The 27,974-nt window shown below is 38.5% G+C and overlaps 1 protein-coding gene across 1 annotated transcript; it reads left to right on the forward strand.

Moving 5' to 3' along the window:
- Positions 1–6,227: 6,227 nt before the first annotated feature.
- On the forward strand, positions 6,228–25,297 carry LOC145784281 (beclin 1-associated autophagy-related key regulator-like). Its single transcript, XM_082596072.1, has 10 exons — positions 6,228–6,409; positions 10,183–10,248; positions 12,817–12,859; positions 13,175–13,366; positions 13,703–13,839; positions 17,928–18,048; positions 18,842–19,131; positions 21,381–21,557; positions 22,034–22,195; positions 22,798–25,297. The coding sequence occupies exons 1-10, from the start codon at positions 6,249–6,251 to the stop codon at positions 22,922–22,924; spliced, it is 1,476 nt and encodes a 491-aa protein (XP_082452198.1). The 5' UTR covers positions 6,228–6,248; the 3' UTR covers positions 22,925–25,297.
- Positions 25,298–27,974: the final 2,677 nt, after the last annotated feature.

The following is a 27,974-nucleotide window of genomic DNA, read 5'->3' on the forward strand; positions in this document are numbered from 1 at the left end:
TAATCTACAAAGAACAACCTTTCAATAATAAATATTCAAATACTGTACAAAAACAAAGTTGCTACTGTACTCTCTTACAACGTTCAACAGTTTGTTTCACATTTGGTGGAATTTCAAAACATAAGTATTAGGCTACAATAGTTTTTATTGTTTTATTGCTTGGCATTATGCACCCTCTTTGGGATAATATTTATCCAGGACTAGCCCATACCATGTATGGTTTGGTTTTGAATCTTTATTCTTGGACTGACATTGAAGCCTTAATAGGTTAGGCTATTCTTGGTAGTTTCGCATACCTGTAGAGCAGTGGTTTCCAACCTTTTTTGGGTGACGACTTCTTATGTTGATTTTAAATATTTTGCAACCCTCTCCCTAAAACCAACTATTTTTTCTAAGCAGCAAGATCAATGTCGACGGTAATGAGCTCCAGTTGGGAACCACTGTTGTAAAGGCTTTTGAGTTTTGACGCATGGCTGGTTAACGAGATGAAGGCAGGGGTGCAACCTAGTTCGTACCTTGAACCATTCGTACAGTCAGTTCGTACCCTGAAGAGATCGAGAGAAAAAATTAAAAAAGCCGAAGTCGCTAATCGGAGTTTCCCTAAACAATTTGAAACAAACTCGAGGGTTAGGGTTAGCGGAAACTGCGGTTAGCGGAAACTGAAAAACTGCGTCAGCGAGGGTTAGAGCATAGATTACTCTATGGTTAGAGTTAGGGTAAGCGGAAACTGCGGTTAGCGGAAACTGCAGAAAAATGTTGCGGAAACTGCGATCAGCGAGGGTTAGAGCATAGATTACTCTATAGTTAGGGTAAAGGTTAGCGGAAACTGCGGAAAAATGTTTGTGGAAACTGCGATCAGCGAGGGTTAGGGTTAGAGGAGAGCATAGATTACTCTATGGTTAGAATTAGGGTTAGCGGAAACTGCAGAAAAATGTTTGCGCAAACTGCAATCAGCGGACTTCGGTTTTGAGCTATTTTTTCTCTCGATCTTTTCAGGGGGAAAATTTTAAAATGATTGCGGAAACTGCGATCAACGACTCCGGCTTTTTTTAATTTTTTCTCTCGATTTTTTCAAGGTACGAACTGACGGTCAGAACTGTTCATGGTACGAACTGACAGTCAGAACTGTTCATGGTACGAACTAGGTTGCATCCTGAAGGCAGAATGAAGTTTCAAATTGTTGAAGTGCTGTTGCCAGGGAATAATTCCATTCCTCGTGTGCTACTGAATGGAGAGCAGTCCTGAAATGTGTTGCTCAAGCACACAAGCACCGAGAAGTGAACCAGTGCCTTGTCATCTTGAGCTGAGCACGTAAACACTTCAGGAGGTAACGAGGGGGAATGAAACCTCACTCAAACAAAACCATAAAAACAATCTATTCATAAACTAGCCTACAGTACATTTCTGTAGAAAGTGCCAAATAGGAATCTAAAAATCTATATCTATAACACTGGTCTACACAAAATTTCAGGTTTGGGTTTTGACAACTCATTTTAGCTAATTTTGGGGCGCTGAATCCGAAAATGAACTCAGATTTTCTCCATCACATCACGTTTTTGAGATATGAAATATCCCTAATTTTTAAAAAAATTAATTTTTGCCCCCCCTCTGTTGTCAAAACAAGGAATTCTGATGCAATAAACACTGTTTTACCTGCAATAATGTAGCTTTAATTAGCAAACAAGCATTCTATATTATATTCACACAAATTTGCGTTGTCTTTATTAAAATTTCATGCCTTGGAATAAAAAATAGGCATGCAAAAGAGCAACCATAATAACATCAAACGCTACATTATGCTGACGAACATGTCGATAGGACAGTGACAAGGTATTATCTGAATTATAGCCTACAGTTCACACAATATGCACATAGACATTCCAATGGAGTGCAGAAATTCTGAAGTCCCAGTAGCATAGGAAACAAGGGTATTTGGTGTAGCCACTTTGTTGCTCCAGCAAAAAGTTCACCATTTTTAAATCTACACAGATGAGCCAACCATGCTCATGGTACTTAACTTTTCGAAAATGGTTTTGATGTTCTGATACTCTTCTTTCATTGTCACCAAATGTCATATCGGAATAGAACCGTACAGGCGTACACGTTACCATTGTGAAGTAGAACACACTTCAAACTTCGTTTGGAGCTATCAATGAAAAGTCTCCATTCGTCTGCATCATACTGTGGTAATCCCATTTTTGGAAGAAGCCCTTCTATATCGTTGCAATAAACGAAATCCTTGTGGGAAGCAAAATATGGAAGCAGTTCTTCTTCTCGTTTGCGATAAAATGTCACGCTTGTACCAGCTTTGAGAAGTTTCCTTTCCTGTAGCCTTGATGCCAATAACTCCGCAGATTGCTTAGGCAAATACAAATCTCTCACTAAATAATTTAATTCCAACTGATTAAACTGGGAAGGCTTGTCTGACAGATCCTCGGGTGCTGGTTGAAAAATTTCACTTTCTCCTTCACTAAACGATGCTTCTGAAGAAGAAATAGCCTCTTCGTGTAGTTCTGGAAGTGATGTAAATACTGGCAGTGGCTTTTCATCCCTGTGAGGAACTGGCCGCAATGCCGAATCCAGATTTGGATATTTCAAACAATGTTTACTCTTTTTGTTATACCCTTTCACATTAACAAGACAAAAATAACAATCATCAACATGATTTCGTTGCTCTCGCCAAATCATGGGTATTCCAAATTTCATTTGTGAACCTTTTCCTTGCGACCAACTTCTCAGACATTCAACGCGGGTCTTGCACACTTTATGAGGAGCCCAGCTTTTCTCCTGATCCCCCAACTTGACTTTAAAGTAAGCAAGATATGCCCTTTTTACAAACGTGGTAATATTGCATTGTTGAGACTTCAACATGAAGCATCCACAAATGTAACAAAATATATCCGGATCATTACAACATTTTCTTCTTTTGCTGGAAGCAGACATAGCTTGAGATCAAATATAACCTTTCTTTGTTAGTAGTTTTCTAAGAGCAAGTTTTTCCACAGAAACACCACTATACCAAAAACTCTAACCGACTTGAACTCAAACTTATAAAGTATGAAAATACCTTTTCCTTCTACACACCACTTTTCAGCTTGAACTCTGATGTTGGTCTGTACAATGTACATGTGCTTTATGAAACTTCTAAATAAATCTTCCTTACTGAGCAAGAATTTATTACTAAGTCAAATCTACTCCCACCAGCTGTCTTCCTACGATATTTCATCTGCACAGTGCACAGAGATAGCAGCTGACCCACAGATAACGCCTGAGAAGCCAAGACAGGGAGTTCAAGCCAGCATGAAAAAACTCAACGCTACCAATCTCCACTATGTCCTATTACGATTATCAAAACAGGAATTTTTTTTATTTTAGAGGAAATCTAAACCAATTTATGAATTTAGTGTAAAAATATCTCTATGTTTGAAAGTTTATAGTTGTCAGAAAATAATTACGGTATATTTGACATTTTACTGCACTAAAAAGGGTAAAAATTGGTCAATTTCATAAAATAATGGCAACGATAGAAAGAAAACTTGATGTGATAGAAAAAATCTGAGTTCATTTTCGGATTCAGCGCCCCAAAATTACCCAACATCAGTTGTCATTTGTCAAAACCCAAACCTGAAAAAAAAAGTTGAAATTTGTAGACCAGTGTAATCCGTCTCGCAGCAATGCTTAGGTATTTTTGAGAATTGCATTCCCAAAATGACAAAAATAAATAGTAATCCTCAACAATAACAAAGTTGCCAGATTCATATTACATACTATGATCAAACTTTATGACAAATTCAATTCAATTTACTTTTCTTTGTTGGAAAAAAACAGCAATGATAAAGTTACCAACAGAAAACGAGAATAAAACCAACAAAAGGAAACGGCGGTAAAACCAAAGAACTTTAAACAGTGCATGCGATGTAAATTAAAGGATACTTTGATGAAAGTAAATTTAAGCACGGCCACCAAACCTAACAGTGGCCGTGGCGTAGCCAGAAAAAAAATTTGGGGGGGGGCAAATATTTGATGAATTGAAGAGAACGACAAAGTGTTTGATTTAAGACATCGCCACCTGATGTGCAGTGGCATATCCTGATGGGTTTTAAAGCAAAAGAAGTAATAAAGCGGGTGGGGGGTTAGAGCGTGCCGAAGGCACGCGTAGGCTATTCTAGGGGGTCCGAGGGCATGCTCCCTTGGAAAATTTTTGCAAAATTACACTCAAATAATGGATTATAACGCTTTCTGGAAACACTTTCAGGGTAATATTTGTATGAAATTTATTAGCAGATAAACAGCTATTAACTTATTAAAGGTAACTGCTTACACACGAACGGGCAAAAACTGCTGCTAAAATTAGAGAACACAAAAAGTTCAGCTACACAAAAACCCAACAGAGTAAGCGAGTCTGAAATTGCTTCCACAGATTAGTTAAAAGAAGTGTAAATCGCGTAAACTTTGCACAATTTACAATTTGCAAAAATTATTGGTGTCTTTCTGTGTGTCTAAAACAAGTCCTGGGGGGTGTTAATAGCCAGATGTCTTGGGAAACGATATAAATTTGTTCAAATTATATTATATTTTCAACAAAGGGTTCAGCTTCAAAATCCAAACTGAAAATTTGGGAGGAGCCCCATGGCCCCTTTCACCCCCCCCCCCCCCCTGGCTAGGCCTATGAAACCTAACAGTTTAAAATAGATGAATGAGTTGAAAGAATCAGTTGCCTCCACATACCTAAAGCAATCGGAGGTCTGACAGTTGATGAAGCCATGCGGGGAGGACTGAACCTTACAACCGATACAAAAAAAGAAAAACCAAAAACACTAGCATTTAGAATCAACGTACGGTGAGCTTATTATACAAAAAAACTATGTACAGTACCGTACTTCGTTTTTAAATAAAATAAAGTGAAGTGTTTGCAGCAAAGACAGTGGTGCAGTTTCAAAATAGGAATCGATAATTGATGTGTTCAGGAATATACACTAAGTTAATTATTGTGTGAACATGATATTAAAGTGATGATCATAAATGATGAAAAATGTAGTGAAGAAGGTATTAAAATGGTCATGGTCAAAATGGTCATGACAAACAAACTTTCATCAATATAAAATAGATAGTAGTTTGTCGATTGTATCATATTTTCATTATTTTATAGTAAAAATATTTCTTATGCATCATAAACGTAATAAAATGCTATTGAATTTAATTTAAAAAACAAGTTGAAAGCATTATTTATCATGTTTTGTATTATGTTGATTATTACAAAACATATTTCAAAATATTCCTAAAACATTTGTTTAGAAACTAAAAAATGTATCAAAAATTACAGTTTAATCTTTTAAACAAAGAGCATTTTTTTGAAATGTATTTACAATTAGAAAACAAACTAAAACAATTAAATCTTTTTTTTTTGTTATAGAATTGGTCAAATTTGTGAGAACATGGATATATCTGGCAACTCTGGCATAGCGGATGGTGAAATTTTGTTGGAAAACGGAAAATATATAATCTTGGAAAATAAATTGATTAGCACAAAATTTGGTCTAATCAAGCATTTAGTAAAATTTTCAAAACCAGCTATTGAGTGAAAAAAAACAAGATATAAGCAGAGACTATTTTATGAATAAATTTTTTCCAAACATTTGATTTTAACCGTTTGATGAAACTTAACTTCAACTCAATTATTTACAACATACCAACTAACGTTACAACGTACCTACCCCCGGACTCGTTGAAGACGAAGAATAAAATTAATAAAATTATACAAAAAATAGTTATTTGAGATTAAAAACACAATTAAATTCATCCTATTTTTTACTGAAGTATTTTGATATTTTATCGGAAAGTGTAACTCAATGCACATTTGTTCACGAGTCGCACTTTGCACAACAGAAAAAAAGTTTAGAAAGATATTATCCGTTAATTTGTGCCATGAGTTGTTGATGTCTATGGTTATTATGCTTTTTTTCTTTGTCCGTTTTCCTCAGAGAAGCTTTGAGAACAAGAACTCTAGAAATGACAGTGGAAGAAAAACGGTAAACTGAGCTGGGCCATTGTTAACTAAAATCAGAGTTGTAGAAGCACGAAACATTTCGTGACCGTTCTGATCAGTAAATCACGTGCAGCACTAGCAAAGCCGCATGTGTGTCACCCCATATGGATTACTGTATCGTAATTTGTTTATAGTCTGTCACTGCATCTGCTTTTTATTTCATGTTAGGAACTGTCTCATCTCATTAAATAGAAGTACGGTAATGAACTTTATATATGATCGATGTCCTGCTTGTGGTCTAATTGGAAAATCTTTGGCCTGCTCCAAGTGTACGAAAAATCAAGAAAAGGGTTTTTTGATTTTGCAAAAAGGCAATCTTCGAGAAAAGGAAACTAAGTCTGCCAGTGTAATGTTCATTCCGAAGTAAGCTAATAATTGATTTTTTAACGGTTGTAGTCGTCTTATGTAAAGTAATTACCCTATATCTGTGATGCTTTTATTGCACATATGCATTAATTAGTTTTGTGCATAATCATGTGGACTCTAAGTTTTTGTTCGGTCATTTGTCGGTCTTTGACCAAATTTTAATCTAAGTTAAATCTCTAAAAAGTTAGTGAATTTGGTTAAAATGTCCAAAAAAATATATACTGTATTATACAGTGTATATACAATATACGGTACATGCATAAATTGATTTTAATAATGCAATAAAAACAATTAAGCGAGAGTTGCTAATGAGTGGGTGTGCACCGTTGTGGTTTCTACGGTATGTGTGTGTTATTTGTTCCTATTTTTGAAGATGAAATTGCTGATTTTTAATTGTTATTTTTTATGTATCCACTTTTCTTAAACTTTAATAGTTTCTGTGTCCCATTGAATTATTTCAAGTGACAGTGCAACCCACTATATAGTGGGTTGCATTGTCACTTGAAATGATTAATTTTAATATAAATTAAAAGGTTATAATAATTATGACAATGCAACCCACTATATTAAAAGGTTAGATATCCATGGCCTTTTACAATAAATGCATACACAAAAATAGCAGTTGAAAGGAAATATTTTCATCACAAAAAAATAACTTGCAGGTTTTTTGGCAAGTTTCTTAATTCATGCATTGTTTTTGCGATTGAGATTCCAAAGGGATAAATTTGAAACAGCCCAGAAGCGTTGTTTATTTTATTTTTTTATACTTTATAAAGCGACTCATTTGATGTTATGCTTTTCTTTGCAAAGATCAGTAATAAAGTTTGGATGTTTCATTCACATTGCACAACTGTTTGTTCCATATCAGATATCACTAAGTCATTTTTTCTTTTAGACTTGCTAGCCTAGTTTAGGGAAATGACTGTTTCGACTTACTACATTTTTGCTTTTAACAAGTAGGCTAAGTTTAGTGGCTGTAAAAATTACGAAATACTTATTTAAAAAAAATAACTTCATTATATGTATAAATTGAGGGTTTTGATTTTGCAATCTTTTTGTTGTCGTATTGCTGCCAGCTGCTGTCTTCATACCTGCATAACTTTGCGTTTTGCAATGATTGACATAATTATAGGCTGCAACACGCCTGAGCACATATTGAGGTCAAACGTCTTGCTTGAGTAAACAGGGAAATATAGCCTTAAAATTTACCTAAAAAATAACCAAATTGTTTTAAGTCATTTCGGACAAATAACCGAAAAGTCTCAGCCAAAAAAGACAGTGTGGACAACTTTCCTGTGAAGTCTACATAATTTCACATGCTTCTGATGTTGACTTCAAAGTGAAACTACCATGATAGTCATTATTTCAATAGTCAACATACCACACATAAGAAAGAGTGCTGAGATATACTTTTTTTTAATGAAAAGTTATTTTATGTATGAGTATCATAGGCGCCTAACTATTTTTTTGGCCGTGGGGGCAAAAGCGTATTTCATCAGCAGCAACGTAAATTCAGCGAAATGTCACGCAGATGGATGACGTAATTATGTCGTCACACTAGGATTGCTTTTATTGCCACACTTGGAGTTATCGCTATGTTCGACCTACAGTTAATTATTTTAAACAAAACTCGACCAAAACACATGCTATGTGTCTGCGTTGGCTAACGGTTGATGGACTGCGACTCTTTAAGCTAAGCACAACATAAAGTTTAGCAACGAACTAGATTTATTAGCATGAAACAAGAAACGAAAAGGTTTACTAAAAGGTATATTGTAAATGGAATGAAAATATTAACTTGATCATATGCTTGAAAATATAATATGCCTGTTGAAAGCAAAATCATTCATGTTTACATCAGTTCAACGGCACGTCACCTTGAATAAATTTAAAAGTTCCTAATTTTCGTAAACAGCCCTTGAAAAATAGTTACGGAGAGACGTTTGATTAAGTTTTCGAATTGACGTTGCTCCCTTTTCACTACAATATCGCAACTTATGGCTGACCAGCTGTCAAGTTTCAATTCGCTGTAATACGCCCATTTTCGTGTTGCAGATGAAACAAAAGATGTGCATATTCTCCGCTTTTGATCGGGTTTCCACAGCAACGGTCGTCAGGGTTCGACCTTAACTTTTTTTCGCACTGGCCAACCGGACCAGTGGCTCACCATTTGCACTGGTCCGCACGAGATCGCACTGGTCCGTCCCGATTACTGATAAAAACAAGATTGTCGTGGGAAGCACGAGGCCAACCCAGGGAAAACCACCTTAAAACGACAATAATGAATGGTGGCAATAACATGGAAATATACAACGGCAATAACAGTAACAACAGTTTATCTAGGCAAGACATTCAATCTACGTTGACTCTTCAATCTACTTGGATCAATCAATCTACTTGATATCCGATGATGGGTCATAATTGGAATCTGATGACGGGACGATCACGGGGTCATAATCAGAATCCGATGTGTGTTTGTCTGGTCTTGTAAACACATAGCCACTGTCGGTCCTTCTTGACCTCACAGCTCACGTGTTGTTGCGATTACCCTTTTTCTTACGATTTAACACCGTCACGTGACGTTGCGATTGCTTTTTTCTTACGATTTAACACGTGATGTTGCGATTGCCTTTTTCTTACGGTTTAACACGCACGGATCACGTGTTTTGTTGTTTGAAGAAAAGCGCAAACGAGAACCACGCACTCTAAACGATCAAACGACATAATACGATGATATTTTCGCACTGGACAGTCGGACCAGTGCGAAACGATTCGTACTGGTCCGCGGGGAACTCGCACTAAGACATTGGCCAGAGGACCAGTGCTAAGATCGAACCCTGGTCGTGTGTGCGCCATGCACTTTGCGCGAGTCCGTTGTTGTGTTGATTATGCCGCATGTGCGCAATGCGGTTTGTACCAGCCCTTGTTACGTTGGTTAGTGGTTACCTAGGGCCGAGACTTCAAGTTCATTTTCACAGCAAGCGATTCACTGCCGCGACAATTCTCTGCAGAGGTTTCGACTTTTGAAAGCGACATCGAGTCTGTTTGCAAGCGCATTAAGCTAAACGCACGCTGCGTCAACGTAGCAAATATGTTGTTTTTGGGTGCATTCAACATCTGATGACATTGAATCGACTCAAAATGGTAGATTTTTGCTATGTCTCAGGCAGCAAAATTAGTCATTTTACATTGATTCAACGTCTGCAGACGTTAAATCAATGTAAAAATGACAGATTTTTTTGTCTGGGGTGGGATTGTAGCTTCGCTACTCGTTCTAGTGATTATTTATCGCGAAGCTGTTGCGGTTTGCATTTAAAAATGTTTTCCTGCTGCCGATCGCTAGTTCATCTATTGTTTTATGTATCAATGCAGCATAAAAAGTTGCTCCCACGCAGAAATATGCGTGGGGGCCTGGCCCCCACGGCTTAGGCGCCTATGATGAGTATGTCCCATTTAATGCATATATACATATAGCATCAGCTTAAATGACTAATGGCTAGCCTACCATATACATTTGATTTTCTTCGTTGTTTATTTGTTTAAAATTCATTCTTTTTATTGCTCTTTATTTTGAATAACAAATACATTCAAAAGCTGTTCAGGTAATATGTAGCTGCTGTGGCAGCTGACTTGATGACCCTTTGTGGTCCTTTCGCAGGCTCAAGTTCATTTCTGAAGGAATTGTTGGTTGTTAATTCCTTCAAGACTGGTATTAAAGCTGTATATATTTATATATTGTAGTGAAAAATAAATCCATTGATTGATTTTAGAGTTCTGGAAGAAAGATTGACAAACTTTCAAGACAATCTGAAGAACTATAAACAATACAAATCAAGGTATATTTGACTTGTGAATTAGTAAATATACAACCATTTGTTGAATAGGCTATCAGTAGCCTACTTGTTGATGATTTGAATAAAGCACGCTTTTCCGTAAGTTACTCAGTAAGTAAGTAAGTTTCCGTAAGTTACGCACTAACCGGTCAAAACTAGGTTTAAACCGGTCAAAACCCTGAACTGACTGGTCAAAACCCTGTAATGAGTTGCTTGATCGTGTTTGCCAGAAAATCACTGAAAATGTGAGGGAGGAGGGAGAAGGAAAAGATGAAATTGACTGGTGAATGAAGCATTTGAATATACTGGAGAGACTTGTTAATTCCAATTGTTCAATTGAGGTGTTCTACATGAAGTAGATAGGCATAAGGCATCACAACTTGTTCCTTTTCCGATAATCCTTTCTTGGCTTGACGTGTACTTTGCTTCAAAGAACGAATCATAAACTATCCTGTCTTTAATTTTTAAAGCATCTTAGAATATGCATTCGCATTGTTTTATTTTAACTGGATAAAATTTGATGGCAAATGTTATTCATAAAAAAATTGTTGGAATAAATTCTTGTACTTCAGTTGGCTGTGCAAATTGTTCATCGTTTCACCAAGCATTTTTTGGTTCATCAGAAACTTATTTTTAGAATTTGAATTTTCTCCATGATTAAAATAACCAACTGATTGAAATATCAAAAACAAACAGAGAAGTTGAATATTTTTTGTTCCAAATCCAGCATTTAGGTTATGTTGATCAAAACAAAATATAGTTGAACATCATTACTAATAACATGGAGGGTAATACATTTAATTCAATTGAAAAGCAACTTGATTCATACACTAAAGGAGTTTTGACCAGCAATAGGTGGTCAAAACTGCCCGGTTTAAACCAGGTTTAAACCGCCCCGGTTTAAACCAATCCACCCTGTCTCACTGAAGGTCACATGTGGAGTGTGGACTTTATGTTAACATCGGTAGGCTATTATAATTACACGTATTTATCACTTGATGGGGTACCAAGGTAAACATCAATTATATAAGACGAAATCGGTTAATAGTATACTGCTTAAACGTATCAATCGTTTATTTGAATCAAAACCTGAAATCCCAAACCAAATCCAATCTAATGTTAAGTAAAAACATCGGTTATGCGTATACCGCTTAAAAGAATAAGTCGGATAAAAGCATCAGGATTTGCTTCTAATTTGCCTACTTCATTCATTTAATCGTATAATTGTACCCGTTAGCGAAAAGAGAATGTCTCTTTTTTGCTTCGCATAATTGTCTGCAATGTTCAAAGGCGAAATGAAGCAAAGGTTAGACAGATGCAAGCGATCAAAACAAAGACAAGTGTCTGTAATCCCAGGCCATAATCTTATGTGCTAGACATCGCACTACAAAGAACCAATTTTCGCACAGCTGGGCTTCATTAAAACAGAAGAGCACACAAAAGGAATAATCACACTTCCCAATAAAGAAGTTTAAATGCTTTTGATGTCATCGGTCGGCGACTGGCCTTGCAAGGAAAAGACACGGACAAATTATTTCGGCTTGAGAGGGAAGTGTTGAAAAGAATGTCTAAAAGTTTAAACCAGAAAACTGTGGAGAATTTTTTTTTAAATTGCTGAAAAAAAGTAGCCTATTGTTGTGAAATGCAGTGCGTAATTTCATTTGTGCAGTATTTTACCAGACATGGCAAAACACTTGAAAAAAAACCTTTGCGATTTCAAAACAAACAATGAGTGTGAGCTGTGTTTTTCCACCATACCACTATTTTCGTAGGCCCTTTTCCATACTCAAAACTACACAGCTGGTACAGAGCTAAAAATAGACCGCTTGAATCAAAATCTTCAACGTCAAAGTTCGCGTTGTGACGTCACAGAGATCGGTGATATGAAAGATTGCCGATTTGCAAACCGATTGCTGCAGTTTGCAGAAAAATGCTTTGATGGTTCTCCCTTTCAGCAAAGCTGATCTTTTTTACATTGTTTCAACGTCTGCAGACAATAAATCAATGTAAAAAAGACCAGTTTTGCTGGCTGGGACATACAGCGTAGTGGTATGTTAACACAGAACTAGGAAATTCTTTAAAGTTTAACCAGAATTGTAAACAGTTGTAGGAAGTATCAGTGGTATAATGTGCGTTGCTGCCTAGTCAGCACAGACATCTTCTCAACATTACGCCCATTCACAATAAACCTTTTTTTAGTAAATTGGTTAAACGAATCAATCGTATAATCGTATCAAAATGTCTGGCAAATAGGTGATTCGATTAACCGATTTCGTCTTGTAGTTGAGTAATGACAACTTAAAACTTTAACTGACTTCTAGTTGTGTGAAGCAATATACTGTGGAAATGATTCATCACACAAACTTAGATTTAATGTAGTTGTTCTTTACTATTTTATATATGTCATTAAATTTGTTTATAGTATTGTAGGCCTACCAATTCTGAGTGTTTGATAACCATAAAAAATGTACAAACAATTGTTTTTAAATAGTTTATTTATCGCAGTTACTGAATGACAGATTTTATATACTTTGTATTTGTAACCAAATGTTCCGTACATATATTTTACAGAGCTTCCAATGAAATAGAAACCCTGACAAAACATCCAAAAATCGTAAGTGAAGTTTCATTTCAGGCAGTAGGCCTAATCTTTTGAACAAACATGCTTCATTGCTAATTTTACTTCAGTATTTTTACTTTATTCAAGAGCTTGATGAAGAGAACGCTTTTACCTTACTGTGTGGGATTGTTTTATGGCATTCGCTGTGCACAGTGTGTTACTTATGTCATTTACCAGTTTTCCTTGAGTTCATACATACCTATAATTTTTTGATTCTACTTATTATTATACTTACCAAGTCAGTTAGCATGTCAGTTGCTGTTCATTGACTTCACAATTCAACAATACAACTTTTGCACTAATTTTCAGAAGAGTGAAATTTCTCATTACACCAAATCTATTGCAAGATTGAAAACAATCTTGGCCAATCAAAAGCTTGAGCTACGTCATCAAAAACGTGTTCTATGTGAGAGCCGAGAAGATTCTCTAAACACCCAAAAGCGAATAAAGAAAACCTTACAAAAGAAAGAAAAATTGAAAGAGTACATAAAAAATAGACAGGTAAGGTACTATGCACTACATCAGTTTATGTTAATTTAACATGTCTTGCATCTATTCATGATCATGCTGTCTATGGCTGCGCCTGTGCAGGCTACTTACTTCTGAGCTTCTTGGCAGCGTTTTTTTTGTTTTGTTTTTTTCAACAAGTTTTATGTTTCATGATTTTATTCAAGCAAAAAATGTCTGATTTCTGAATTTTGTATCACTCGCAGATTCATTAAAGATGCAATGGGTCTAGTGGAACTTTATTGCAATTTTGCAGCAATCGTTTTTTTAATGTAAAAGATTTTTTTCGTTAGTCACAGATCTTTCATGTTTTGTAATATGTTGATGCAGAACAGCATCAGTGTGTCTGTGAAGAAATTAGAATCGGTAAATGAAGATTTGACACGTCGCCGGAAGGAACATGTAACGATTCTCACTGAGTACATTTTTCCCATCAAAGAAGTGAAGCTTATGGATTTGTCGTCAAGGTACATGTTTTTCAATTGAGCTTTTTGCGTCTTTGAAATGTCTGTTCTGAAATAATCAAGACATCGGTAAATTACAAAAATACAACTTTGTCACTAAATTTTTCGTTAAAATCTTTTGACTTCACCAATGATTCAAAAGGATGCGTAGTGTGATAATATAATCAAAAAAAGTATAGAGTATCATCACACTATAATTTGCAAATGCACGTGAATTACGTTTAAATTGAAAGAGCTTGAGTTTGTCGATTTAGTGTGGTACTGTCCGTTTTTTTTTTATGGATTAGTTAACCTGTATCAGTCGACTAGACTGTAGATTTACCAATTAGACTGTCACTTTGAAGAACATCATAATACTCATCATAATAGGCTATGTGAACGATGCAATAAAAGAAATGACAGGGACTACAGAAATAAACAAAGTAATAAAAGAAATTAAGACAAGCGGCAAAGGAGGTTGACTGTTAACATGGTCGCCGCTGGGACCGAACAGTCTTCATCCCTCTCATCATTAGTAGGCTAGCACTTGAAGTTGGGCGGTTCATTGGTACCACTTGCTGAGCATGCGACCACACTTCTGACTTACTGAGCTTATTCAAAACTGCAGCAAACTAATTTATAATAAGTTATTCAGCAACTATAATTCAACACTTTTTTTTGCAGTACTTTGTTGTGATAAATGAAAACAGTTATTACTTGAAAAAATGTATGAAACAATTGAAAATAGTATAAAAAACGAAAAAAATAAATAAAACGGATAAAAAAAATGACGTCTAAAAGAAAACCGTTTTTAATCATCCCTAGTCTCAAGGTACAGCTGTATTACAGAAAGTAAAGAAGTAATGCGCCAATGCGCAGCTGTGATAGGCCTATGTATCAACAGGTAATTGTTGATAAGTAACAATAGCATCAGTCTACAATAGGGATACATGTACATTAGGGTGGGTCGCGAAATGGACTTTTTCACCAATTCGAAAACCTCAAATGGATATGTGAAAATAGGCCCGAAAAAATACTCCATGCCAAGTCTGAGCTGATTTGGACCAGAAATAGCTTGCAAAAATGCATTTGAAATTTCCAAAAATATAGACTTTTGGGCAAAAATGGCATTTATTGTTTTTTTATCCAGAACTTAAAAACAATTATCCTGTGATCCAATATTGGTGAAATGCATCTCCTATACATTTTAGATACCACTATACCCTTTTCAAGGTCACAATTCACCTCATGATTATGTTAAAAACTACTTTAAAATGTGAAAAAATTGCTAAATTACGCAATATTGCATCATTCACAAAATGATACTGTAAGAGAGAGGTAGTGTTAATGTAGACTGATTACAATGCTGTCAAAATTGAAAATAACCAGAAAATATGCATGCCCGATTGTTGGTCCTTCTAGAAAGCTACCCTAGGCACAACTTCCAATATCTAAGGATATTTTGAAGAAAGTGAATCTCCTTAGGGAAAGATTCCTGGGGGATGGGGACGAAGAAGCTGTCCTTTCACAAATAATGTCAGATGTGAAATCAATTAACCTCAAAATCTGTACCAATATTCCACTAATTCCAGACAAGACTATGAAAACCAAATTGGCTAGGCTCCTTAAAGAATATGAAGATCTCAAAACAAACCATCTCACCAAGAAAAAACGGACTAACTTTACTTCAAAAGGACACAATTGTGGCGGAATGGCCCGTTTCGGTGAGTCCGATTCGGTGAGTCCGATCCCTTAACGGGGGATTTTTTCAATTTTTTTTTTTAAATTATCGGGTACCGTAGCCTAATTATCATTGCCGTGTTAGGGTTAGGGGTTAGGAGTTAGGGTTAGGGGTTTGAGGTTAGGAACTCACCGAATCAGACTCACCGAATCGGACTCACCGAATAGTAGCAGACCCCAATTGTGGATGTGATATGAAAGCTCATATCAAATGCAAGTGCACAAAAGAGGATCAAATACCATTGATTGATCTGCATTTTGTGTGGCATCAGCGGTTAAGGGATAGTGGTCGCTCAAGTTCTCAACTTCAAAGTGTCGATCCAACTGGAACTGCAGCACTAAGAGAGCAAGTACGGAAACAAGCAAAGAAAGGATCTAGATCCGCAGCTGCACATTGCAGCACATTTGCCAGTGACATTCAGGGAGACTCTACTAATACTGATGATACCAATGACTCGTCGTCAATTGTTTCCTCTGTTACGTCTTCATTTAGGGATGTTGTTGCTGATACGCCAGAACTGTCAATGTCGAAAACGTATCAAGTTCTCGATTGGCTTCACAAAAGAAGATTTTTGAAAATACTGTACGCGAAAGTGAAAGATAATGGTGTGTCCATTCGAGCAACAGCAGTGATATGTACCGCTCTCTTAGTTGATATCGGCATCGTTACGGAAGATGATACTTCACAAATAATTGATAAGATTAAAATCCAAAGAGATAAGGAATATCTTAGAAATGAAAATGTGGATTGCAATTTCATCGCAGTGTGCCCGGCTTTGGTCCAGGATGTGTATTTTGATGGCCGTAAAGATCAAACACTTGTTCCACGACCAGGAAGCAGCGGCAAGCACGTGGCCAAAGAAGAACATTATTCTGTAGTGAAACAGCCTGGTGGCAGGTACCTAACTCACTTCACTCCTCAAAGCGGACAGAGTAAGGACATTCAGCAATTCTTATCGGCTGCCCTAAATAAAAAAAATTGGCTGACCAGTTTGAAGTTCATCGGATGTGACTCAACTGACTCAACAAATGTTAACGTTGGAATGCATGGCGGGGTTATCGCATTATAAGAAAATCATTTGGACCATCGGCTTGTCTGGCTGATATGTATGCTGCACATAAATGAGTTGCCATTCCGGCATCTTTTTATCAAACTTGATGGAGAAACTACCGGTGAAAGGTCAATAGGTTATTCAAAGGATCTATTGGGCAGCTTTGTAAGTCTGCTGAATACCTACCTATCGATATCAATTTCCAACCGATCGAGAATGCCCCACCTATCCGAGAACTACCTAAGAGATTGTCTATGATTTATCGGATGATCAACGGTATCTGTATGATGTTTGTACAGCTATTCGAAATGGATCTGTACCAGCCCGACTAGAGAGCATCAATATCTGCCCCTTAAACCATGCTCGATGGTTGACTTTGGCCTCCAGAGTTTGCCGGTTGTACGTTAGTGAACATGGTCGTGTTGGTAATGTGAAGGCCAACCTTGAGGCACTAGGGAGGGCCAAATTCTGTCGAAGCTTAATTCAAGAGCCATTCATCCAATATCTGATTCGAAGAAGAATTTCATTTCATTTGTGCACCAAAGTGGCAGTTATGATGGAGCAACCATTGATGAATGAATTGACTGACTGCAGCCGAACTGCTTTCATAGATGCTTAATTGCATAATACTGTATGTTTCTATGTACTTCAGCTTGAATGGTACAAAACTTCGAACAATTGAGAAAATGCTTTAAATGTGTGCTGCAATAAAGCATTTTATCAATTACTTTTAGCCTATACACACTAGTATACAGTATAATACACTGCAGTATACAATACACGTTATTTCAATTGTATTCGTCATCATGCATATTTGGCGTTTTTTTTACATTTTCAAACAAGTAGTTTTGAGACATAATCCTAGTTGAATTGGCCTTTAAAGGAGTACAATGACATCTAAATTGTATAAGGGCATGCATTTCATCAATATAGTGTGACAGAAAATTTTTTTTCAAGTTCTGGAGAAAAAATGGTAAATGGCATTTTTCCCAAAAAATCAGGATTTTTGGGAAATTTCAAATGCATTTTCGCAAGCCATTCCTAGACCAAATGAGCTCAGATTTGGCATGGAGTGTTTTTTCGAGCCTATTTTCAAATAACTATTTGAGGTTTTCGATTTGGTGAAAAAGTCCATTTCGCGACCCACCCTAATGTACATTGTACAATCCGACCGACCCGACCGTATCCTTCTACCGTCACGTGTGCACTGTCGATACATTAGAACTTTTTGCGAGTTGCATGGCTAAGCGGTAGGAGAGCTTTTGAGTGACGCTAAAAGAGCGGTCGACTCAGAATTAATCGAGCTTTCATTTCTTTTAGCTGTGAATCTGATAGTCAAGATGTTAGAATAGTCACTGCGATAGGGCGCAGTTCGATGCAGAAGGAATTGGATGAAGCCCAGAAATTGTCGTTTGTCAATGGGAGATGGGTCGATCAACCGGTGAGTTACGGTATCTTTAAAGACGTTTCAATGTTCAACTGCCTGAAAAACTGCTGATTGTCCAGTTTCGTATGCTAAGAAAAGAGTGAAAGTCTTGTTAGGTCTTAACTTATTAATGGTTGTGCGAGAGTGTAAAAAAAAAGTAATAGTCTTCCAAGTAAATAAAACGTTGGACGATTTTACTTTTCAGCATAATCTTTATGTCTTCCTTCATCGTAACCACTGCACTTGTCTGTACATTTTTTTTTCGTTAGGCTCATTGTTTATCATACAATTCTCGTATCTGCTATGTACACTAACTGATGACATGGTATATATAACATAAAATGTAATAGTTAAAAACTTGGAGGCAGTGACTACAATACTTGTCAAATGAGTTTGTGATTTGTGAACCACAAGCCCTTTCTCGTATGGAGTGATCGATCGCAGCACCATTTTGTATTGCCAATGTTTAATTTAGTGAAGTGATTGTTGTTTGATAACTTGTCGTTTAGCGTCATTTACACACAAGCATTACATTATTTCTGTATGCAAAGATTTGGTAAGTAGCTTTAAACATTTCATTTTGGCAATGTAAATGATATAATTCCATTATTTGTTTCCGGTACAATAAGGTTCTTTCTGTGAAATAAAATGGTATGCTGCCATCATCACTTTTTGCACGATTGTGATAAAAATTTTCTACTGCTTGTTACTTTGAGGATACGTGGTATTGCAATGCACGAAACGTTGCATTTTTGTGCTTTTTACTGCATCCTACAAGCACTGCTAAATAAGTGCATCGTCTTTGCAGTGCGGCGATTTTGTGAATTTGTCTGTCGGCGACGATGCGGCCAGTGCTCCTCTTAATGGGGACTACAGCCTCTACGTGACATGGCTGGAAGAGAATCACAAATCCGCTGGAACAGATCCTCCACCCTCCGGTGGCTCCATGTCGATGTCCCAGTCTGTCGATGCGGGATATCACCAGTCTACGCACAGATCCGCACTTCGAATTGGAGTTGCTCTCTGCCATGCAGCCCAGATGTTGTTGGTCATACGAAAAATCTTAGGAATTCATCTTCCTCACAAGTTAAACTATAGGTAAGAAAATCTGTTTTTATTTTAGACGCAGTCCTCAGCTACTCTGTATGTTCACTATACAATAGGGTGTTTCATTTTTTCACCATTTTTGAAATTCAAAATGCCTGGGGTCCCATCTGGTGGTATTTGGGGTAAAAAGTTTACATCCCAATTTTTTTTCAATTATGACGTCATATTGAGGTGGTCCACGAGGTTTGAAATTTTTAGGCCTCAAAATCTCGAAATTTGGCCGTATCTCCGGAACCGCTCATCATAGATCGACAAAATTAGTATCAAAATGCGCAGAAGGGTCGGTTTCCTATACCTGATGTAGAGAATATTAAGGTCTATCTGCTTCAGAAAAAAAGTTCTTTAAAAAATCTGATTTTTGGTCTATTTTCTCCTGATGAACAGAGATCAGGTGATCAAGATAAGAATTTTTTCTGTATTTTTCCATCTTAGAAGCTGCTATTGCGTAATAATAGTCCTTGTTCGTTTTGCAAGAGATGAAAATTAATGATAATTTGAAGGTATTACTATTTTTACTTAATGTAACCGTTGAGGAAGAGGTATGCTGCTCAGTGCTCACCTGCTTTAGATTAAGTGTCATTATGGCATTAAGGTCAAGTATTAGTAAGTCGATGCAAAACTTCAAGGAATTGGAGAGAAATGTGCTTCCCCTTAATTCAGATATAGTCAGTCACTATTTTTACTTGAGGAAGAAAGTAGCCGAAGCTAATCCTAAGTTTTTGAAGAAAATACCCCATTTAAAAGATGAACTGCTGAATGATGTAGTTGGCATATGGAACAAAGCTGGTCTTCCAGTGCTTAGCAAACAGAGAAACCTAGCACTTCTGGCATACAATCTGCCAAAGCATCGGCACTACTATGTATGAAACAGAGAAAAATAAATGAAGTAGTTAGATGTCTACACAGTAGCGAAAGCGACTCTGATGGTGATATGAATTGGGAAGATGATAAAGAATACAAGCCTCTGAAACCAGCTGTTGGGGAAAAGTGTACAAGAAAGTACATTCTTTTTCAGTAAATGATAGAAGTTGTGTACTTGCTGATCGTAGGATGACTTCGGTACGCCGGCAGTCAGATCTTATGAGGTCGGTTCTTGGAAAAGATCAAGTGGCTGCAATGCTGCATCACCTTCGACAGTATATCGCCAACGACAAAAAACGAGAGAAAAATCTCTGATGGAAAGTGAGAACCTTCTCAACTCAGCTTCTGCCATGCAGTCTGTTATGTTATGACGGGCGCGTTGTCGATAAAATAGATCGATACGTTTTCTTGGGCCAACTGGTTGATGATAATGGCATGAAGCACGAAAGTGTGCTTGCTGTTAAATCTTTTCCCAAAAGTGTGTCGGTCACTGCAGAACTGATTTTTGGCACCATGATCCAGGAGGCTTGCAGAGTTCACCTATCCCAAGTATATTCAGTCATGGCTGATAAGACTGCTCTCAACGCAGGAAAAAAAGTCCGGAGTCAATACTCGACTGGTCAATTATTTTAATGATGAAGTTGGTCATGATATTCATACCCTTTAATGCATGTTCCACATAAACGAAATATATCTTTCCCATGTCATTTCTTTTGTGGACGGCGCCAAGAAGAGTCCCGGAGCAATGCATGACGGGGCTTTGCTTAACCAGATAGCAAGACTAGACAAGCCCAGTACTGAAACCTTAACACCACCTATTATTACGCAATAACAGCTTCCAAAAGTAGAAAAAAACAAAAAAACTTTCATCTTGATCACCTGATCTCTGTTCATCAGGAGAAAATAGACCGAAAATCAGGTTTTTTGGAATAACTTTTTTTCTGAAGCACATAGACCTTAATATTCTCCACATCAGGTATAGGAAACCGACCCTTCTGCGCATTTTGATACTAATTTTGTCGATCTATGATGAGCGGTTCCGGAGATACGGCCAAATTTCGAGATTTTGAGGCCCAAAAATTTCAAACCTTGTGGACCACCTCAATATGACGTCATAATTGAAAAAAATTTGGAGTGTAAACTTTTTTCCTCAAATACCACCAGATGGGACCCCAGGCATTTTGAATTTCAAAAATGGTGAAAAAATGAAACACCCTACTATACAATGTAGATTGCTGCTTGTCCCTTTGTCGACTAAAACATCAGCGCTTGCTTCAAAAAGTTGCTTATTACATCATCCCGTTTGAACTGTGTTATTATTTTCTTCTTCATCTTACAAGTTTGTTTTTTTATTTGACAAACATTTTCATCGCTTCCAGAACATTCTGCAATCCAACGATATCACCCCATCAGTTTATCAACGCAGTCAAGCTGCTGAACAGCAACCTGCTCAACATATGCTTGCAACAAGGCGTGGACAGTCTCGCTCTACACCCACTATACACTTTAATAAATCTACAGAAAGTCACCGATAAATTACGAAATGAAGGCGAAAGGTAATTAAGTTATGTTGAAAAAGTATTCAATTATAGTTGGAAAGATTACGTTACATTTTAAAATTCATGAAAGTGAAGCTTCACAGCACATTAGTCATACCAGTTTCAAAGGTGGAAAAAAACTGAAACAGTGAACACTGAACAGTATCATAGCTGTTCCAGGCTCCGTACCTTATTAGCACCGCACATACTTCGATCATGTACCGCCGATACAACTGCAGTGTCCTGCTTGAGTTTTTCCGCAGTCTATCACCGATGTACAGTTGTACACGTGAAAGTTGCGATAGACGGTTATCGTGGAACGTGTTTGTTCATTGTATTGGTACGTGCCATATCTTGCTCACAATCATCCCTAGCCCTTTTCAGCGCCTATCCGTATGCTGATAGTTAGGAATGAAACCACTGGAACAATTGTTTGTTAAAACGCGCTGTGATCATCCTAATGCACCTCCCATCACTCAGTTTTTGTCATTTAGAAAGGTGCATGCTCTTCCATCAAATGACGTGCTATTCTCCATGGAAGACACACTGGGTCTTACCGATGTTTCCGATGATGATTCTGATCCTGACGCAGAATCGCTGGACTGGCAGTTGCCGTTTGAATCGGATTGGGAACCCGCATCAACCGGAGATTCCAGGTAGGAAGCAGTCGTACCGCGATTTTGCTGTAGGTTCATCTATTGTAGTGAGAAGGTCAACTTGTAGGGCATTTTCCCTTACTTCTGTGTTGATGTGGTAAAAACGGTTACGAAATGTTGTCAAGCTTAACCTTTGCTAAATAGTCTTAATACAGCTTTGGCTAGGCTTTCTTATTAAAGCTTTCGCTGAAATTGTATCTAGCTTAAACTAAGCTGTTCACTGAGTGTTGATATGGACAGATTTTGATACTATTTGTGTTTGAATACCTACTGAACAACACATTAGCGTCTACATGAGGTTTTCATAAATCTGACTCAGTCTGAAACAACTACGGGTAGTTCAAATCAGGATGTGCTTCAAAAACATCTGATAAAGAAACTTATTGGACACCATAGTTTTGGCCAAACCCGGCTTCCTGAACCAGCATGACTTCAAAAGTTTGTTATATCAAGAGGTGCAGCTGACTCGAAGACTATATGTCACTTAAATGCTGCTTCCTGTAGTATCGCATCTGATCGCAGTGTACTGTATGTTATCGCAATGGGGGCAAATAAGAGCATGATTATTATTATTATTATTATTGTTTTTTCTTTTTTTTCAGTTCTTTGCCACATTCGTTACAAGCATACCAATCAACCAACACTCAGTCAAGTATTCTTAGCCAGCCCAGTGGTCTGGTCACCAGTGCTTTAAACTGGGCTACCAAAGGATGGTGGGGCACTGACTGATACCAACCAGGCCGTCTTTTAAGCTTTCTAAAGCATCTGTGACCAACGTGGAATTTTGCTGTGCTGTTGCATGGCTACCTGGAGGTGCGGCCTGATTTGTCTGACTGAAACTGTCACCTGGGGAAAGCAGCAAAAAACACTTTGAAATATTACCAAAAACACTTTGAAATATTACCTTTAGAAACTATCGTAAAGCCAGTTACCAAAAGTTGGCAAAATCTATAAAAGTTTGCTGAATGTAACAAATCCGGTCGCATTGGTAGGTAGCCATGACTTGCTTTTACCTGTTCTGCAATTACTTACTGTTTTGATACTTTTCTGTGTTGTGATCACTTTGTCCTCGCTTGGTACGTTCTGAGCCTTCCTACATTGTATGTCGGTTTCTTTCAATGAAATTTTGCTATCGTAAGCTGGTGGTTTTGCGTTATCCTTAGTTTTGGTAATCACTGTTACACGAGTGGATTTGGGAAAAAGTGTATTCCAATAAATCTCCCAGTTTTGCTTCAAAGCAGCCTGTAATAAATATAATCATTACACAAATATGCCATGACTTTATATTTCTTGATAGTACAGGGTGGCCCAGCAAGTGTGGACAAAATAAATTTTAGGTTATTTTCAGTTATATGAAGACCAATAAAAACAACTCAAATATCAAATAAAAGAAAAATGTATTGTCTTTTATTGTCTTTTATAACATACCGTATTGGTATGTTATAAAAGTTATGTTATATTTGGTATATTTGGTAAAAATTATGTTATATATTGGTATGTTATAAAATAACTTACCATAACATACCGAAACCGTATTGTCTTTTATAACATTCAAGAATTACGAGGGATCACCTGACACGTAGCACGCACAGTATCAATGTCAATTTCTGCTCAAAGTTTGGTTAGTTTTTGCTTCAGAACCTCAACGCTTGAGTGAGATACAGCGCAGGACATCTGCTTCAAGATAGACCATATCCCAAAGTCTATTGGATTTAAATCAGGAGAAGATGGAGGCCGTAGTTTATGGGCCGAAACGACTTAAAATTGTGTTTCCACCAGTCCTGGACCAAGCTGGCTGTGTGAGGTTGCTCCATCCTACTGAAGTGTAATTTCTTCATTTCCTACGACTTTCCTCATCCAAGGAACAACTTCATCCTTTAACATCTTCAGATAAGCAGGTTGGGTAATTTTGACACCGGCGATGAAAATCAAAGGGATTTTGAGACATGTGGCCGTAACCCTTGCCCACATCATTACCGAAACCGGTTTTTGCCTCCTGAATGAAGTTCAACAGGCACTGAATCTTTAGATTTAATCCAAATCCGATCATGCTGGCTGTTGTGTATGGCTTGAACGGTGAATAATTTTTCATCAGTCCAGAAAACGTGTGGCTGCGTGCCATCAAGGATCTTATTCAGAAGAATCTTACGAACCTCCTTATTGTGGCATCAAAGAGAAGTTTTCGTTTGGTAATTTTGTAAACCTTACGATCCCTTACTGTGGCACCCTCTGGACCGTTGAACGGCTAACATGTGCCACTTTAGCAAGTTTTCTGGTACTCCTTCCAGGATTCCGTTGCAACTTTTCTCTAATGTTTTTAATGAGTTTTTTGGTTCATGCGGACCTCTGGTGACCTTTGGTAAGCAGCTACCAGTCTCTACATCTTGTTACTGCCTTTTATACACGAGAACGACTTACAAACCTTTTCAAAATCTTAGCAGGAACACCCACTCGTCTCAGCCTTTATGACGGGGCGTTTCAGTGATCTTATTTAAAGTCTTCGCCCTAGATGTAACATTAATTTTCCAGAAAATTTATAGAATTTTGGTGATCTAGGATGATTGATTATACCATAATTCTGTAATAAATACAAATAATTCAGTAGTCGGCAAATGTGTTTAATATAAAATTTAGTCTACACTTCGCTGGACCACCCTGTATAAGGTACCGTAATTTGGGGTGCCGTAACTTCACGTTTTAAAGGGATGATCGGTTTTCAACAAAATGCCTATGTCTAAGCTTCAACGGAAACCATAAAAGTGAGCCTGACGTTAGTTGCGAAAGAGCAATGCAAGTTCTCATACTGTCTGGTTAGGTTCTGAAAAATCACCCAGTAGGTTTTGCATATTTTTTTTTACTTGTTATAATTTTGTCTCCTGGGATTGTTGGCTCATCTCAGTCTGTGCGTGAACTCACAGAAAGCTCACTGTATTGACTCCTTTACACTCATTTTAAAATTTCTAAAAACGATGTATTTTTTGTACAATGTTGCCCAACTGCTGTATTTCAGATGTCGTCGTTTTAGTTTTGCCGTTTGTCATCATTTGCAAGCGAGTCAGTGTTTATTACGTCTGGGTTGCTTTAGAAAATAAAAAATTGTTTCAGAAAGTTTTTCGTGTCTTATTGTCAACGTAACTTTATTATGAATCCCAAAAATATAGCCTACATGATTATCTTGTTCCTGATGTTATACTGACGTCAGCGATTGTCATCTTTCAAACAGTCATTTGACATCTTGCATTGTCGTTCTTGATCCAAGCATTGACTGCCGGTGTTGGTTTAAGTAGGCCTCTTGTATGAAAAGTTTCCAAGATTCTCGGTTTTTTGCTGCGTTTATTAGGTGTATGTTGGTGTTGGTTTAAGTGGGTTAATCTTCGTCTGCCTTGAACACGTTTCTCTTTAATTTTGCCTGTGAGAGAAAGATGTTCTAATTTTCCTTTTCGCAGCACGTGTCGCAGAAATTGAATTTGTTTTTCTTTGGTATTTTTCAGTATATTCTTTCACGTGCCTCTCGTCGGGGCATTGGCGACGAGAGACATGATCACGTGCCTCTCGTCGCCAATGCCCCATTTCAGCAAATGCCATCGCCTCACAACTTGTGAAAAATGGAGTGCACAGAACGAGAGACCGTGAATCAGACAAGTCCGTTCTCAAGGAAATGACGGACCTCTGGAAGGTCCCAACACCTGTCGAGGGCAACATCTCTGGTGAGTTTACCCCAGAAGAATTTGCCTCCGCCCTCCAGCACCTAAAGCCAGGCAAATCCCCGGGCCTTGACCACCTATGCCCGGAACTAATACTCCAAGCTGCCCCCTCTATGAGGTCCTGGTTAAAAGACTTCCTTTCCTGCTGCTTGCGTCACCTGCGCATCCCAAGAATCTGGAGAAGAGCCCTAGTGGTTGCAGTCCCAAAGCCGAAGAAGCCCCCAGGGGATCCGAAGAGCTACCGTCCCATCTCTCTGCTCTGTATCCCCTTCAAGATACTCGAAAGACTTATCTACGCCCGTGTCGAACCGATAATAGATCCTCAGCTCCCTCGGGAACAAGCCGGCTTTCGCCACGGTAGATCAACTGTAGACCAGGTCACTCTGATGACCCAAGACATCGAGGACAGCTTCTCGGCAAAAAAGAAGGCTGGCGCCGTGTTTGTCGATCTCACGGCTGCCTACGACACTGTATGGCACAGCGGCCTTACCTGCAAACTACTTCGTCTCCTTCCTGACAGGCACATGGTCCATATGATTATGGAACTTGTGCAAAACCGCAGCTTTACTCTTTCCACCGGTAGCGGCCGACGAAGTAGACTACGTCGACTCAGGAACGGCGTCCCACAGGGCTCTGTCCTGGCTCCCCTCCTCTTTAACACTTACATCTATGACCTGCCTGACACCATCTCCAGGAAGTATGCTTACGCAGACGATCTGGCTCTCCTGCATCCAGCCGGAGACTGGCAGTCAATGGAGAGGAACCTAAGCCAGGACATGTCAACTATATCAACATATCTCCAGAAATGGAAGCTACAGCTCAGCAAGGCAAAGACAGTGTCGGCGGCCTTCCATCTAAACAACAAGGAAGCAAAACGTGAGATCAACATTACCACCGATGACGAACACCTCCCCTACTGCGCCGAACCCACCTACCTCGGCGTAACCCTGGACAGGTCACTCACGTACCGACGACACCTGAAGTCACTGCGCAAAAAACTATCGGCGCGCGTTGCACTTTTGAGGCGGCTGGCGGGTTCCGGCTGGGGAGCTGATGCGAAAACCCTTCGCACAGCTACCTTGGCCCTCGTCCATTCTACCGCTGAGTACTGCGCACCAGTGTGGTGCCGCAGCTCTCACACCCGCCACATTGACACCGCCATCAATGACGCACTACGCACTGTGACTGGATGCCTGCGTCCCACTCCAACGGACTGCCTTCCCATCCTTGCAGGCATCCAACCTGCTGAGCTTCGCCGTAAAGGAGCCATGATTTCCCTTGCTCGTCGCGCACTGGACCCCGACCACCTCCTCCACAGTGCACTCCAGCGCCTACCTGGAGGACAGCAGCGACTGAAATCAAGACGCCCATTTGTGCCCGCCGCACAACAGCTTCTGAACAACGTTGAAGATCTTGGAATAAGTGCGGCACACTGGACGAACTACACATGGAACATGGAGTGGCAAAACAACACCTCCCGACTCCATGATTTCCTACCCGACGTCGATCCCCACCCTCCGGGAATGTCCCTCGCAAGACTTGCGTGGGTCCGGCTTAACCGCCTACGAACCGGCGTCGGTCGCTTTCGTTCAGACATGTGCAGATGGGGCCTGGCTCCCTCACCGGGATGCGAGTGTGGCGCCACAGACCAGACAGTAGATCATGTCGTCCATGACTGCCCAATCCATCAACCACCACATGGAACGCTTGGACTGAAGACCCTGGATGACGAGACTGTAGAGTGGCTGATGACATCATGCCCAAACATATAGTCCCGAAGAACAGCTCATACGACAAAGAAAGTATATTCTTTGTTTAATTTGATTTGAAACACTTTGGTCGGATTTTCTGGCAGTCCAGAAAATCCTCTGCAATTTTCGAAATGCCCACATTTCACAAGTAATTTGACATGCGTAGCCTAAAACAATTTAACGACAAGGCAGAAGCAATCATTCATACAACATATCCCGAGACATATCACAGGAATATTTGGTTTAATTATTATTTATCCGAGACCATCGATGCCTGGTTCAGGTAAGGCAATTGAAGAATAAGAAGCCTAAAACCTGAAGCAA

The sequence above is a fragment of the Aplidium turbinatum genome, chromosome 15 (assembly GCF_918807975.1).
Source record: "Aplidium turbinatum chromosome 15, kaAplTurb1.1, whole genome shotgun sequence".
In the NCBI taxonomy this organism is placed as follows: Eukaryota; Metazoa; Chordata; class Ascidiacea; order Aplousobranchia; family Polyclinidae; genus Aplidium; species Aplidium turbinatum.

Coding starts and splice junctions, on each gene's coding strand:
- LOC145784281 (XM_082596072.1), top strand. CDS start 6,249: ATGAACTTTATATATGATCGATGTCCTGCTTGTGGTCTAATTGGAAAA. Junction 12,860..13,174: donor TGACAAAACATCCAAAAATC/GTAAGTGAAGTT, acceptor ACTAATTTTCAG/AAGAGTGAAATTTCTCATTA. Junction 22,196..22,797: donor GCATCAACCGGAGATTCCAG/GTAGGAAGCAGT, acceptor CTTTTTTTTCAG/TTCTTTGCCACATTCGTTAC.